The sequence below is a fragment of the Emys orbicularis genome, chromosome 3 (genome assembly GCF_028017835.1).
Source record: "Emys orbicularis isolate rEmyOrb1 chromosome 3, rEmyOrb1.hap1, whole genome shotgun sequence".
Classification (NCBI taxonomy): Eukaryota; Metazoa; Chordata; order Testudines; family Emydidae; genus Emys; species Emys orbicularis.
Window position 1 is genome coordinate 16,478,226 of NC_088685.1, and position 12,983 is coordinate 16,491,208.

Consider the following 12,983-nt stretch of genomic DNA (forward strand, 5'->3'; position numbering starts at 1 on the left):
CCTTCAGGAATATATATATTGTTGGGTGAGTAAAAATGGAATGCTCATCTACTGGAGGAAGGACTGCACTGATCACTGCAAGATGGACCCAACAATGAGCTAAGGAAAAGACCCAAGTTCTTCAATGACAGGAGATAATCTAAAATGACTGGCATATCCACAGAGTCTGAGGAAGACAGATTGTGCTGTGCCCAGGTCTAGAAACATCTCCATTTAGATAGGTAGTAGTTCCTGGCTGAATCTTTACTACTCTGAGTAAAAAGCAACAGAGGGTCCTGTGGCACCTTTAAGACTAACAGAAGTATTGGGAGCATAAGCTTTCGTGGGTAAGAACCTCACTTCTTCAGATGCAAGTAATGGAAATCTCCAGAGGCAGGTATAAATCAGTGTGGAGATAACGAGGTTAGTTCAATCAGGGAGGGTGAGGTGCTCTGCTAGCAGTAGAGGTGTGAACACCAAGGGAGGAGAAACTGCTTCTGTAGTTGGATAGCCATTCACAGTCTTTGTTTAATCCTGATCTGATCAGATCAGGATTAAACAAAGACTGTGAATGGCTATCCAACTACAGAAGCAGTTTCTCCTCCCTTGGTGTTCACACCTCTACTGCTAGCAGAGCACCTCACCCTCCCTGATTGAACTAACCTCGTTATCTCCACACTGATTTATACCTGCCTCTGGAGATTTCCATTACTTGCATCTGAAGAAGTGAGGTTCTTACCCACGAAAGCTTATGCTCCCAATACTTCTGTTAGTCTTAAAGGTGCCACAGGACCCTCTGTTGCTTTTTACAGATTCAGACTAACACGGCTACCCCTCTGATACTCTGAGTAAGAATGGCTTGGACAGCTTCTGAACAGGAGTGTTCCAGTTCTGAAGCCCATCCACAAACCAGTCTGTGAGGTGAAGTGGGTCTGGGTGGGGGTGTCTGATTTTGCAGTCTTCCTGAGTTAGAAGATCTGGCAAGGGATGGATCCTGATGGGAGGACAGGTTGACATTCTCAGAAGTTCAGGGAACCAAGTGTCTGGACTAGTTGGGTGTTATGAGAATGACTCTGGCCCTGTCATGACAGATCTTTCTCAAGACTTGGGGTAGCAGGTTAATGGGCAGAAAGGCATATCTGAGTTGGTCTGACCATCATAAAAGGAAAGCATTGTCCTGGGCATCATGGCCCATACCTGCAATACAAGGGAAGTTTCCTGTTCGTTTGGGACATGAAGAGATCCCATTGAGGTGTTCCGCCTGAGTGAATCTCTCAGAGCTGTATACTTCCCACTCATGGTCTGCAGAGAAATACCTGGTAGGTCCGTGGCTTGGATAGTGATGCAGTTTCTGAACATTCCAATGCCTGACTGCTTCCAGAAAGAGGGGCAGAGGTCTTCCTCAACCCTGCTTGTTTATATAAAAGGCCATAATGATATTATCCAACATTATTTGGATATGGAGCGAATACATGACGGACCCCTCTCAGTTCCAGCAGGCTGATGTGCAGTTCGGTGCAAGTGCCCTGTACAGTGTGGTCATTCAGATGAGTGTCCCATCACAGAAGGGATGTATCTGTTATGATGGTGGCACTGGGGCTGACAGTGTTGAAGGGGACTCCCACTTGCACTTGTTCCAGGTTCATGTGAGAGAGGCAATGACCTTGGTGGGAACAGTCACTCTGGTGTTCACATGGTCCTTTTCTGGTAAATAGAGAGACCAGAGCCAGGCCTATAGGTAGCACAGAAAAAATCTGGTGAATGGTATCACATAAGCACATGAGACCATGTGGCCTAGTAGGGAAAGGCATACTTTGAATGTAGTGTTTTTGTTTGCAAGTAATGTGCTATCAGATTGCTCATTGATTGAAATCTTTCTGCAGGGAGTAAAGATCCTTCTGAAATTGGAGTTGAGTGTCACTCCAATAATGTTTATTGTCCTTGTGAGGGTCAAAATGGGCTTTTCTTGGTTTATGCAGAAACACCAGTATTGCTACAAGATGAAGCCAGAACAAAGTTGCTAATCTGACCTCATGGTAGGAGTGATCTGTTAGGAGCCAGTCAACCAAGTACGGGACGGCTGTGCAGCCATTACATTTAATTTGGGGTGCCACCACGAAAAAAACCTTTGTGAATATTCTGGGTGCTGTTGCTAGTACAAGGGAAGGACACTATATGAAAGTAGGTGTCCTCTTTGTCGAAAGCCTCGAACCAGATTCCCTCCTGTACAAAGGGGATTACTGAAGCTAGTATAACCATCCTGAATTCTGACTTTTGAATAAAGATGTTCAGTTGTCAAAGATCCAGAATGGGTCTCCAACCCTCATCTTTTTTGGGGACTAACAAATATGGGGAATAGAACCCTCTCCCTTCGTACTGAGATTGCACTTGTTCTATTGGCCACTGTTGGAGAAGAGAATCTGCCTCCTGGCAAAGAATCTCCTCGTGAGAGTGGTCCTTGAAGAAGAAACATGAATGGGGTTTGTGGGAAGAAAGGGAGATAAGTTTGATGGAGTAATCATGGTGGATGATTTCTAGAACCCACTTGTCTGTCATGAGAGAGTCCAAATTGTGAGCAAAAAAGTGAGAGAAGGCTCCCAAAGATTGGGGGGGAGGGGAGCGGCAAGGGACAGAATAGAAGTGGTTGGCATCCATAAAGAGGTAATTCTCAACTGAGGCGTCAAAAGTAGCCCTGGGTAGGTGGGTGGCAATGGGTGGAGATCGTGGATGTAGAGGGAGCTGAAAATCAAGGTCTCTAAACTCTCTGTTGCTTGCATGGAGGCTCAGCTGAATGCTGATGGTAGAATGTTTGTGGAGGGGGTGGTCTTGGCCTATACACTTGTCTGGCGTGTTTTCTCTTCAGGGCCAAAATGCCAATTCCCAGGGAGCAGAGGGTCAATCTCGAATCTTTAAATGAGTGTAGAGACTCATCAGTTTTCTCGTTGAATGGTAAGTCCTCTATGATGTTCTGCACCTCTGCATGGAACCATGAAGAGTGAAGCCAAAACTCACACCTCATAAACAGAGTAGTGGCTAGCCCTCTAGATGCCATGTAGGAATGTTTTTGCCACTAGTCTGCCTTCCTCAAGGAAGGTTTGATTTTGGGCTTGGTCCTCATGGGGAAATTTGTCCTTAAAGTCTGCCAGTGTAGAGCAGTTGTTAAAATCATATTTCACTAACAAAGCCTGACAATTAAGGCTACGATTATGTTACGGAGGTTGTGGAAGTCACGGAATCCGTGAGTCGGGTGCATGAAAAAAAATTTAGCTCCTTTGGCCAGGACGAAATAGCACCTCTCAGCTCTTTTACCTGTGGGGGTGCAGAAGGGACCCTATGGCTGGCTCCATGATGATCTCATTTACCCGGAGTGCCACTTTGCTTGCCGTTGGTTGCAGACTGTCAAGGAGCCAGTGTTGGGAATCCTGGATCTCCTCCATAGGGATCTGAAGGTCATTTGCTATCGTCTACAGTAGTTCCTGGTACTGCTTATGGTTGTCTGGCAGAGATGGTGAAGACAGAGTAATTGCTTTGTGCAGAAATGAGGATGAGATTCCTGTCAGTACCTGCAGATGTGGCTCTATTTCAGCCTCCGGGAGATGCTGTATGGGAGAGGTGCATAGGACTCATGCACAGATCCTGGATGCCTGCCATAGGGGTCCCATGAACCCTAGGAAGGCCAAAAGGAGGGGTTAATCAGTTGAGAGGAACCTTATGGCATTGGGTAGCAGCGGTTCTTGGAAAAGTCAAAACTGGGAGGAGGGCATCCAGTTCTCCTCAACTCCCTGTCAGGACTTATCTCTCTGCAAGGAGATGAATGGCTGGCCAGAGCATCTGACTCATCCAAGTCAGAGACCTGCTCTGGCTCTACTCATGGGGTATGGAAGGTGAACACGCCTGAGTCAGGGTTGGAGCAGGGAGGATTCTTGAGTTACTGAAGTAGATTTGTCCTCCGGTGTGGCGATATCTCTCAGGGGACCGGGTCTGAGAGGAGAGGGGATGAGACATGAGTGTCCACATGTCCCAGGGTTCAGGGTGTACGGGTGGTCAGGACTGATGATTCTGATGCATCCCAAGAGGTTGCAGGTGGCTGATCCTTAGAAGAATGGGCTGGGACTGCCATCGAGTCAGGTCCTGCACGCTTAGATGAGCCAATGGATGCCAGTCTTTATGTTTAGGAGTCAGAGCCACCAAGAGAACCGATGGATCCTTTTTCTTCTGTGTTTTAACTGCCTGCCTGGGGCCTTCAGCAGTTCTGAGCCATTAGGATGTGTGTATGAAAATTTGCCCAACTTGGATGGGGTCAGGGAGGGATCTCTTCTCTCAGGAACAGACCTGAATGGGGATCTGTCCTTGCATCCATGAGAGTGCCTCTTACTCTTATAGAAGCCCTGAATGATGTGTCCTTGGATTTAGCAGCTTTAGGCTCTGCTCCCTAGTTCATGCTTGGAGAACAATTGCACATATGTGGGCCAACAGACACTGCTTTTCATGAACCTCTGGACTCGGGCACATGTGGAATACACATAGGAATCAGCACTCAAAGAACCACCTTTCTCATCACCTTTTATAAATTTACTGAGTAATTTGTCTACCTAAAGAGGCTTGGCCCCTACCTTTTATTTACAGTTGGGATGACTGAACCCAAGTGAATTGCCAGAACTCACATAGAAAAGTGAGTGGTTTCAGTGGCCTCCTAGCTGCCGATCTTTTGCTATAACCGTTAGCCAAAAGTGCCACTTACACACCAGAGCAATGAGCATGGTACAATACAAAAGCTCAGATACAGCAAATTACATGAAAGTTAGAAAGGAATCCAGAGATAGTCCCTTGAAAGGTCAAATACACTTTGAAGAAATGTTAACACACAGCCTGAAGTGTCTGTTGAGATTAGTTGAAAGATGTTTAAGATTACTAGTTACATTTGTTCTGCTGTATCACAGTAAGTATAGCACATTCCCTTACCTGTGCCACAGTCTCATATGCTAAATATGCCAAAATCTCCATGGCAACTGCATTTGGTTTTATTTCCATGCTGCTGCAGTCCAGCCAATCACGAAACTTGGAAGCTTTCTTGGCTGTCAGTTCAAAACAAAGTGAACAGAAGTTAATGTTAACAATAGATCTACCCTCTTATTTGCTTAATTCTACATCTGACAGGGTAAAAGTCAAACAGTAAAACTAAACTTGATGTGAAGGGCAAGAAAGAGGGATTCAAAGAGGGGGTTAGAATGAGACAGTGAGATTAATGGGTAAAGATGCTAATTTCACAGGCAGCATTTTGGGTAGCCTATAAGGGAAGGCTATGACCATCATGAAGGAAAGGAGGAGAAAAAGATGCAGTAATCAAGGCAGGAGATTACCGTATGGACAAACATTTAACTGTGGGGACAGACAGGAAGGGTTGGAGTTACAATGTATTATGGTAGAAGAAAAAGCAGGCTTGTGTCACCCCTTGGATGAATGGTGATAAAGATAGGAGGAATCCAAGATGGCTCTGAGGCTGCAAACCTGAGTGAGGAGGATAAGGATGTTATCAACAGCAATGATGAAAGGTGGAAGTGATTTAGAAGGAAAATTAAGGAGCTCAGTTTTAACTATGTTAGGGTCTTGGAGGATGACAAGCTATACAACATGATTCGCTGGGTATGTCTGAAATGCGGTATTAGGCAGAGGGAAATAAAAAGTGCAGCCATGTAGATCTGTAAATCATCAACACAGAAATAATGCTTTGATCTCACACACTCTCAGGATACCTCAGGAATAAGGCAGAGGAAAAAAAAGAAAAGATGGGCAGAGACAGAGAGCCATGGGGGCTTGCACAAAGAGGGGAGGAGGTGGGAAGGCCAAAGTGACACTGACGGAATGGCAGAAAAATTAAGAGGAGAACCAGGAAAGGCCAAAGGGAGGATAAAATGTTGTTAAGGAGAGAGTGAACAATGGTTTCAATGACTAGAGAAAGATGAAAGAAACTTGGCCAGGAGGAAGTCCTTAGAGCTTTTGGTGAAAGCTGTTTGTGAAGAGGGTAGAAATCAACTGGAGGGAATCTGGGGTGGGAGAGTAATTTGATATAGAGTTGTAAACAGCCTGTTCAGTCAGCCTGGAGGTAAAGGGGAGAAGAGAGATTAGGAGTTGGTTGGAAAGGCAGCTGTTATCAAGGGTCATATTTTAGGACAGGGAAACAAGGATATACTGGTTGGCTGAGGAAAAGAAGCCGAAGTAGGAGAATTTGAGGATGAGTAAAAGGTAGCAGGATCAGAAGCACTGGCTTGAATATTTACACATGCCGTCTTAGACTGTTTGGTATTTGGGGCAGGGAGCTTTTCTTCCACCAGTTTTTAAAATGCCATACAGATTTATGGTGTTATATAACTAAGTAATTATAATACTACTGTAACATTGGGTGACTCTTCAGGAGCTAATACACGGCTTTATCTTACAGTAATATGGGTTTATTATTTTAAACACACTGCAGTTTTAAAATTCAATTTCTACTACAACTAAGGGAAACATGGAAAATTGTCTTTTGTCTTAATTTTTAATAAAAAGCCATGTGCCATTTAGCACATTACTGTATTATCTGGTTTGCTTTATGCTAGGTAATGAAATTGAGATTATGATTCTCCTCACTAGTTTTACACCAGTAAAACCCCATTGATATCAACTAACAACTTGATTGATATTAAATGTGAGGGGAAAATGAGGCCATGGTTATTCAAAAATGTAACAAAATTATCCATCAGATCATTAAAAAAAATAATCATGATCTCCAGTTCATCAACATTCAATGTTATTTTGTAAACCGAAGATTTATATTTGTGCTGAGTTCTGATTATAATTTTTAGGTTTAAAAATGGCATTATCACAAACCTCTCATTAGCTGAAATCACCCCAATCTGAAGTACCATTTACCTAATGGTTCACAGATGTGTGATGCCAAATTACAACTGAGCTTTCAAAACATATTGAATTAGGAAAAGAATAAAGGCTTACAAAACATGTTTTCCTACATTTGCTGACATTTACACAGAGCACTATTTTGGATGTGTCATTTATTTGCACTTTATGATACATAAATGAATCACTCATGCACCCAATTCAAATGCCTTGTTATAAAGAACAAGATAAGCGTCTCTCATTTAAAGACACCATTGTGTTCAATTTTGTATTGTAGGGTCATGTGCTATTTTGTCATGCTTTTCACTAGCTCTTTCACCTCACTTTCTCTTTGACCTTTAACCCGAAGCCTTAGTCATCACTTAACCGCTTCTGTAGTGATGTTTTGCTACATGATCAAGCCCATTAATTTATAACCCATTATAGTTGTGGCCCACAAGCATTTCTAGTAAGCGGGTTAAGCCCTAATTCTGTCATCATGTTATTAGTGTTGGAATGGCGTGTACTGATGAATTTGGCTAATGTTGAATAAATTCCACAGCAGGAGGTTATGGCTTAAAATAGAAAAGCCTCTTTAGTAAGTTCTTTGTATGGTCTATGGATGTAGAAATAAAAAGGAAAACATACTACCATTAGTTAATTTTAGATACCTTCAGAAGTAATCACAACCTGGAGGGTGTACTTCATTAATCTGCTGTGTATAACAATACCAAGGTAAGCTGCATACAAACGTGGTTATTTTAATACATAAACCGGTTAAAAGTATTTATGGATTTTATACTAGCACTCAGCACCAGAGTATTTGTATTATATGAAATCTGGGAAATATAAAAATAAATAAAATAGTCTGCCTGATCTCAATACAGTGTAATAAATTAGCATCACTTAGAAGCTCTGAGGACAGAGAACCTAACATACTCTTTCATGCATTAAATAAATACATTTCCAAGAAATGTATCAATTAGGTTCTACAGTGTACATAAAGTAACTGCACATCTAAATACTATGCAGGAGTTATGTGATAGTACTTACAAAAGCTTAACTGACGACTTTCACAAAATTCTGCATACTGGGCTGAGTCCATCATTCGTGTTTGTCTTTCTGCTCTCTGAAAAACAACGGGTAGATTTAAATAATGCACCTTATTCAAACAAGAACCACATACTGCAAAATAAATGCCACCCACAAAATTCTGACGTTAACCCAAAAATTAAATGTTGTTTTGACAGGAATAAGATGCACAAAAATAACACACGGTTGGGTTATTTCTCATCGGCAATATTTGCCAACGGTAAGATTCAGAATTTTGATTCCAGAAGTTTGCTTAAATATGTTCCTTATGCAGCACAACAGTTAGGGCTCAAGCCTGCAAGGTGCTGAGTACTCTGGCCCTGAGCCAGGAAAACACTTAAATACACATTTAAATTTAAGTCAGTGAGTAGTCCCACTGTGTGCTTAATGTTAAGCACATACTTGTGTTTTCCTGAGTCAAGGCCAAAGGGCTCAGCGTCTTGTATAACTGAGGCTATGGCTACACTAGAGAGGTTACAGCAGCCAGTTGCACTGATGCAGCTGCCTCAGTATAGCTGCTCTAAGCCGACAGGAAAGAACTCGCCTGTCGACTTAATTAATCCATCCCCAGCGAGCGGCGGTAGCTCTGTTGGCAGGAGACGTTTTCCATTGACATAGCACTGTCCACACCAGCGCTTAGGTCAGTGTAGCTTATGTCACTCAGGAGGTGGCTTATTCGCATGCCTGAGTGACACAAGTTATACCAACATAAGTGATAGTGTAGACATAGCCTGAGCCCTAAATCCTTTTGAAATAGACACTAATGAAACTGCTGTGGGGATGCACCAGGTCAGCAGGAGAGCAATAGAGGTGAACTCTGCTCCACACCAACTTGGTACATGCAGCAGCACTGGGATGGTGATTGCTGGCATTTTAACCGATAACGTGTGCCTTCATTTTTATTCTTCAGAAAGAAGAAGGCAGCTAGGAGAGGAAGAAAGTGAAAATTAAACAGGGTAATTAATTAAATCCCATTTGAGGAAAAAAAACATTCTATACGATAGTTTTAATTGTATTTCATACAGCTATAGTTAAATGTAAAATAAATTCTTATGTAACACAGTGCCTCAAAACAGTCAAAGTATTCAAACCGAACACATTTATATATAGCAACCCCTCCAAATATCTGCAACACCATATTTAGGCCAAGATTCAACCACACATTTATGTTTATATTTAATTTTAAGCACGTTTGAGTCCCATTGACTTCAATGGAGCAATACTGATTTACACTAGCTGAGGATCTATCCCATATAGTAGACTTTACACCCTCTGTGACAGTCTATACTGTTATGTTCTCCACTTTTACAAGACTATGATAAATTTTGTACAAGTATGCCTTGTGAGGTATCATTTGAAAAGTCACAATCTGCTGAATATCATTATCCTGTTGGAATTTGTGTAGCAATACTATATGTGAAGTTTTGAGATTCTACTGTATGATAGTTACTAAAATATGCTGTAATTCCAGGTAACACCCAAAAACCAGTTTTTCAGAGACAAAGACACACTGGCCCCCTGCCAGGTATTAAAGAGCTATCACTAGTTTAAGCGGCCATTCTCCAACAGGGGGAAAGGTGTAAACAATAAATTTACATTTCATCACAGGGATGGGTCAGACTTCACATCCACAAGAGACTACTTGTCACCAGCACCTCAGCTGGGGGTAAGCCTCCAAAAGGGGAGAGTGGAACAAGAATGAGAAACAGTGGCCTCCAATTTACCTCTCTCCTCCTTCATCTCTGCTTATGACATCAAAGCATCTCAAATAACTGAACTAAGGGAGAGGGGTTCTAGGCTGAAAGGAGACTCAACCTGTGAAATTTACTGCAGCGTATGGTGAGACAAAACCTTTTGATTTTAAGTTCACCTAGCTTTTGAAGTTAGGTATTAGCTTGCATTTTATCCTTTATTTTATTTTGTAACCAATCCTGACTTTTATGCATCATCACTTGTAATCACTTAAAATCTATCTTTCTGTAGTTAATAAGCTTATCTTATTGTTTTATCTTAACCAGTGTATTTGGATTAGGGTGTGTAAGAAAGTCCATTTGGGATAACAAGACTGGTGCATTATCATTTTCCTTTGATGAAATGACAGACTTCATATGAGCTTATACTGTTAAAAAGTGTATTGAGCAGAACAAGACGCACATTTCTGTGGAGACAAGGCTGGGACTTAGAATTTGGGGGTGTTGCTCTGGATGTAGTTCATGAGTGACTGATCAGAGTGTTAGTGTAATTTAGCTGGGAGCGAATTTGCATGGTGAAGGCTGTGTGAGCAGGCCAGAAGCGGATGTTCTGACAGCAAAGCAGTGTAAACGGTACCCAAGGCTAGGGATTAAGGGGACACAGCTTTTTAATGGTCCAAATCGTCACACCCTTCATAAACTGGAGGCAGGCAGAGGTGGTTAGACGATACTAAATGGTTGTCCTTTTCGGTAGCAGAATCTCTCAGATAAGAAAAGTATGTTACCTTAATCTTAGAGAGGGGAGTGTCACCTCCTTCCAAACTCTAATTTAACGAATAAAGGAAAACCATTCAACCTAACAAAGGCAAAATTTTGGCACCAACAGTACAATCTTAGAATAGGAGTGGCCAATTGAACCACAATCCATAAATTTACACTTAGTGCATATAGCCAGAGTTAACATATCAAAATTACAAACCAAACAGCGATAAATGTGGTATATCTTGACTTCAGTACTTTTTTTTTTAATACGGTCTTGCATGACCTTCTCATAAACAAATTAGGGAAATATAGTCTACATGGAGCTACTATAAGGTGAGTGCATAACTGGTTGGAAAACTGTTCCCAGAGAATAGTTATCAAGGGTTCACAGTCAAGCTGGAAGGGCATATCAAGTGGGGTCTTGCAGGAAACAGTTTGGGGACGAGTTCAGTTCAATATCTTAATAAATTATTTAGATAATGGTATAGAGAGTACATGTATGAAGTTTACGCAGACAATATCAAGCTGGGAGGAGTTGAAAGTGCTTTGGAGGATAGGATTAAAATTCAAAATTATCTGGACAATCTGGAGAAAGGGTCTGAAGTAAATAGGATGAAATTCACTAAGGACAAATGCAAAGTACTCCACTTAGGAAGGAACAATTAATTGCACACATATAAAATGGAAAATGACTGCCTACGAAGGAGTACTGTGAAAAGGGATCCAGGGGGCTATAGTGAATCACAAACTAAATATGATTCAACATCAAGAAACAGTTGCAAAAAAAAAAAGCAAACACAATTCTGAGATGTATTAGCAGTAGTGTGTAAGCAAGACACGAGAAGTAATTCTTCCTCTCTACTCCACACTGATAAGGCCTCAACTGGAGCACTGTTTCCAGTTTGGGTGCCACATTTCAGGAAAAATGTGGACAAATTGGAAAAAGTCCAGAGGACAGCAACAAAAAAAGATTAAATTTCTAGAAAACATGACCTGTGAGGAAAATTTTTTAAAAATGGGTTTGTTTCGTTTGGAGAGAAAAAGACTGAGGGGGAGACATGATAACAGTTTTCAAGCACATAAAAGATTGTTACAAGGAGAAGGGCGAAAAATTGTTCTTGTTAACCTCTGAGGATAGGAGAAGAAGCAATGGGCTTAAATTGCAGCAAGGGAGGTTTAGGTTGGGCATTAGGAAAAACTTCCTGTTAGGGTAGTGAAGCACTGGAACAAATTGCCTAGGGAAGTTGTGGAATCTCAGTCTTTGGAGGTTTTTAAGAATAGTTTACATCAGCAGTTCTCAAACAGTGGGTCATGAGTTCATTTTAATGGGGTTGCCAGGGCTGGCATTAGACTCCGTGGGGCCCAGGGCAGAAAGCTGAAGACTGAGCTCAGCCCCGCCTACGTGGGCTGAACCCAAAGCTTGAGCAGCTTAGCTTTGCGGGGCCCCCTGTGGCGTGGGGACCTGGGCAATTGCCTTGCTTGCCACCCTGTAACGCCGGCTCTGTGCGCCACATCTTTTCGCAGACACATGCCTATCAGAACTGTCTGAAATGGTTACCTAGCAACTGACTGAGCACGTTGTGGTTGAAGCCAGTTTGAAAAGTTGCTGTAGAAATAATTTTAGCCATGGACCGTTTTCTCAAGAAAATTGGAGGAAAGTGGGGTAATGAAGGGGATTTCCACTCGCAGCCAAAGAAGGGTTGACAGCAACAATCCTAAGAGCAGGAAAAATCCAAGAAACCACAAATATGATCCGAAACATTTGGAATGTGGATTTACATGGACTGATTTTGAGGACGACTCACGGCCACAGTGTTTGGTGTGTCGCGAAGTTCCGGCAAAGTATAGCTTAAGACCTTCAAAAATGTTGCAGCACTTACCGACACGGCACAGTTCTCTTCAAACAAAACCACTTGATTTTTTTTCCAGCAAAAACAGAGTGCTACAGGGCCAGAAAACAGTACTGAGAACAGCAGCTACAGCAAATGAGAAAACCCTTGAGGAATCTTTTGATGTGTCATACTGGATAACTAAAACTAAGAAACCGCACACTATTGGAGAAAGTTTTTTCAGCCACATGCCAAGAAAATGGTTTTGATTATATTGGGGCAAGGTGCAGTGACTCAACTTGATATGATTCTCCTGTCTAACGACAATATTGCCAGGCGTATTCACAATATGTCAAATGACACGACTGAACAAGTGATTGCCAAAATCAAGTGAAGTCCTTTTGTTTCACATTCTATTTGATAAAACGGCTCTCGGGTGTTGCTCAGATGCTGACGTACATAAAATCTGAGAATGACAAAAAACTCCAAGAGGAATTTCTGTTCTGTCGGTCATTACCAGTGTGCTACAGAGGAACAGCTCTGCACTTTGGGATACTTTTGTCTTTGATTCTGGCTTGGAATGGCAGCGCTGTGTAGGAATTTGCAGTGATGGTGCTTGTGCAATGACTGGAAAAAACAGCGGGCTAGTCACCCAAGGCTGTTGCACCACAAGGATATTAGACTCACTGTATTATACACAGGCAAGCCCTAGTTGCACACACACACACACACACACACAAAAATTCCACCTTTTTCT

General features: G+C 42.1%; 1 protein-coding gene across 4 annotated transcripts in view; it reads right to left on the bottom strand.

Annotated features, from left to right (window-relative positions):
* Nucleotides 1-12,983, bottom strand: part of SUPT3H (SPT3 homolog, SAGA and STAGA complex component) — a 465,872-nt gene that overhangs the window by 75,167 nt on the left and 377,722 nt on the right. For all 4 annotated transcript variants that reach the window (XM_065400530.1, XM_065400529.1, XM_065400531.1 and 1 more), the window contains 2 exons: nucleotides 7,906-7,981; nucleotides 4,942-5,054 (listed from right to left, as the gene is read on the bottom strand). In XM_065400530.1, coding sequence (XP_065256602.1) covers nucleotides 4,942-5,054; nucleotides 7,906-7,981 — 189 coding nt within the window. The remainder of the gene's footprint in view (nucleotides 1-4,941; nucleotides 5,055-7,905; nucleotides 7,982-12,983) is intronic.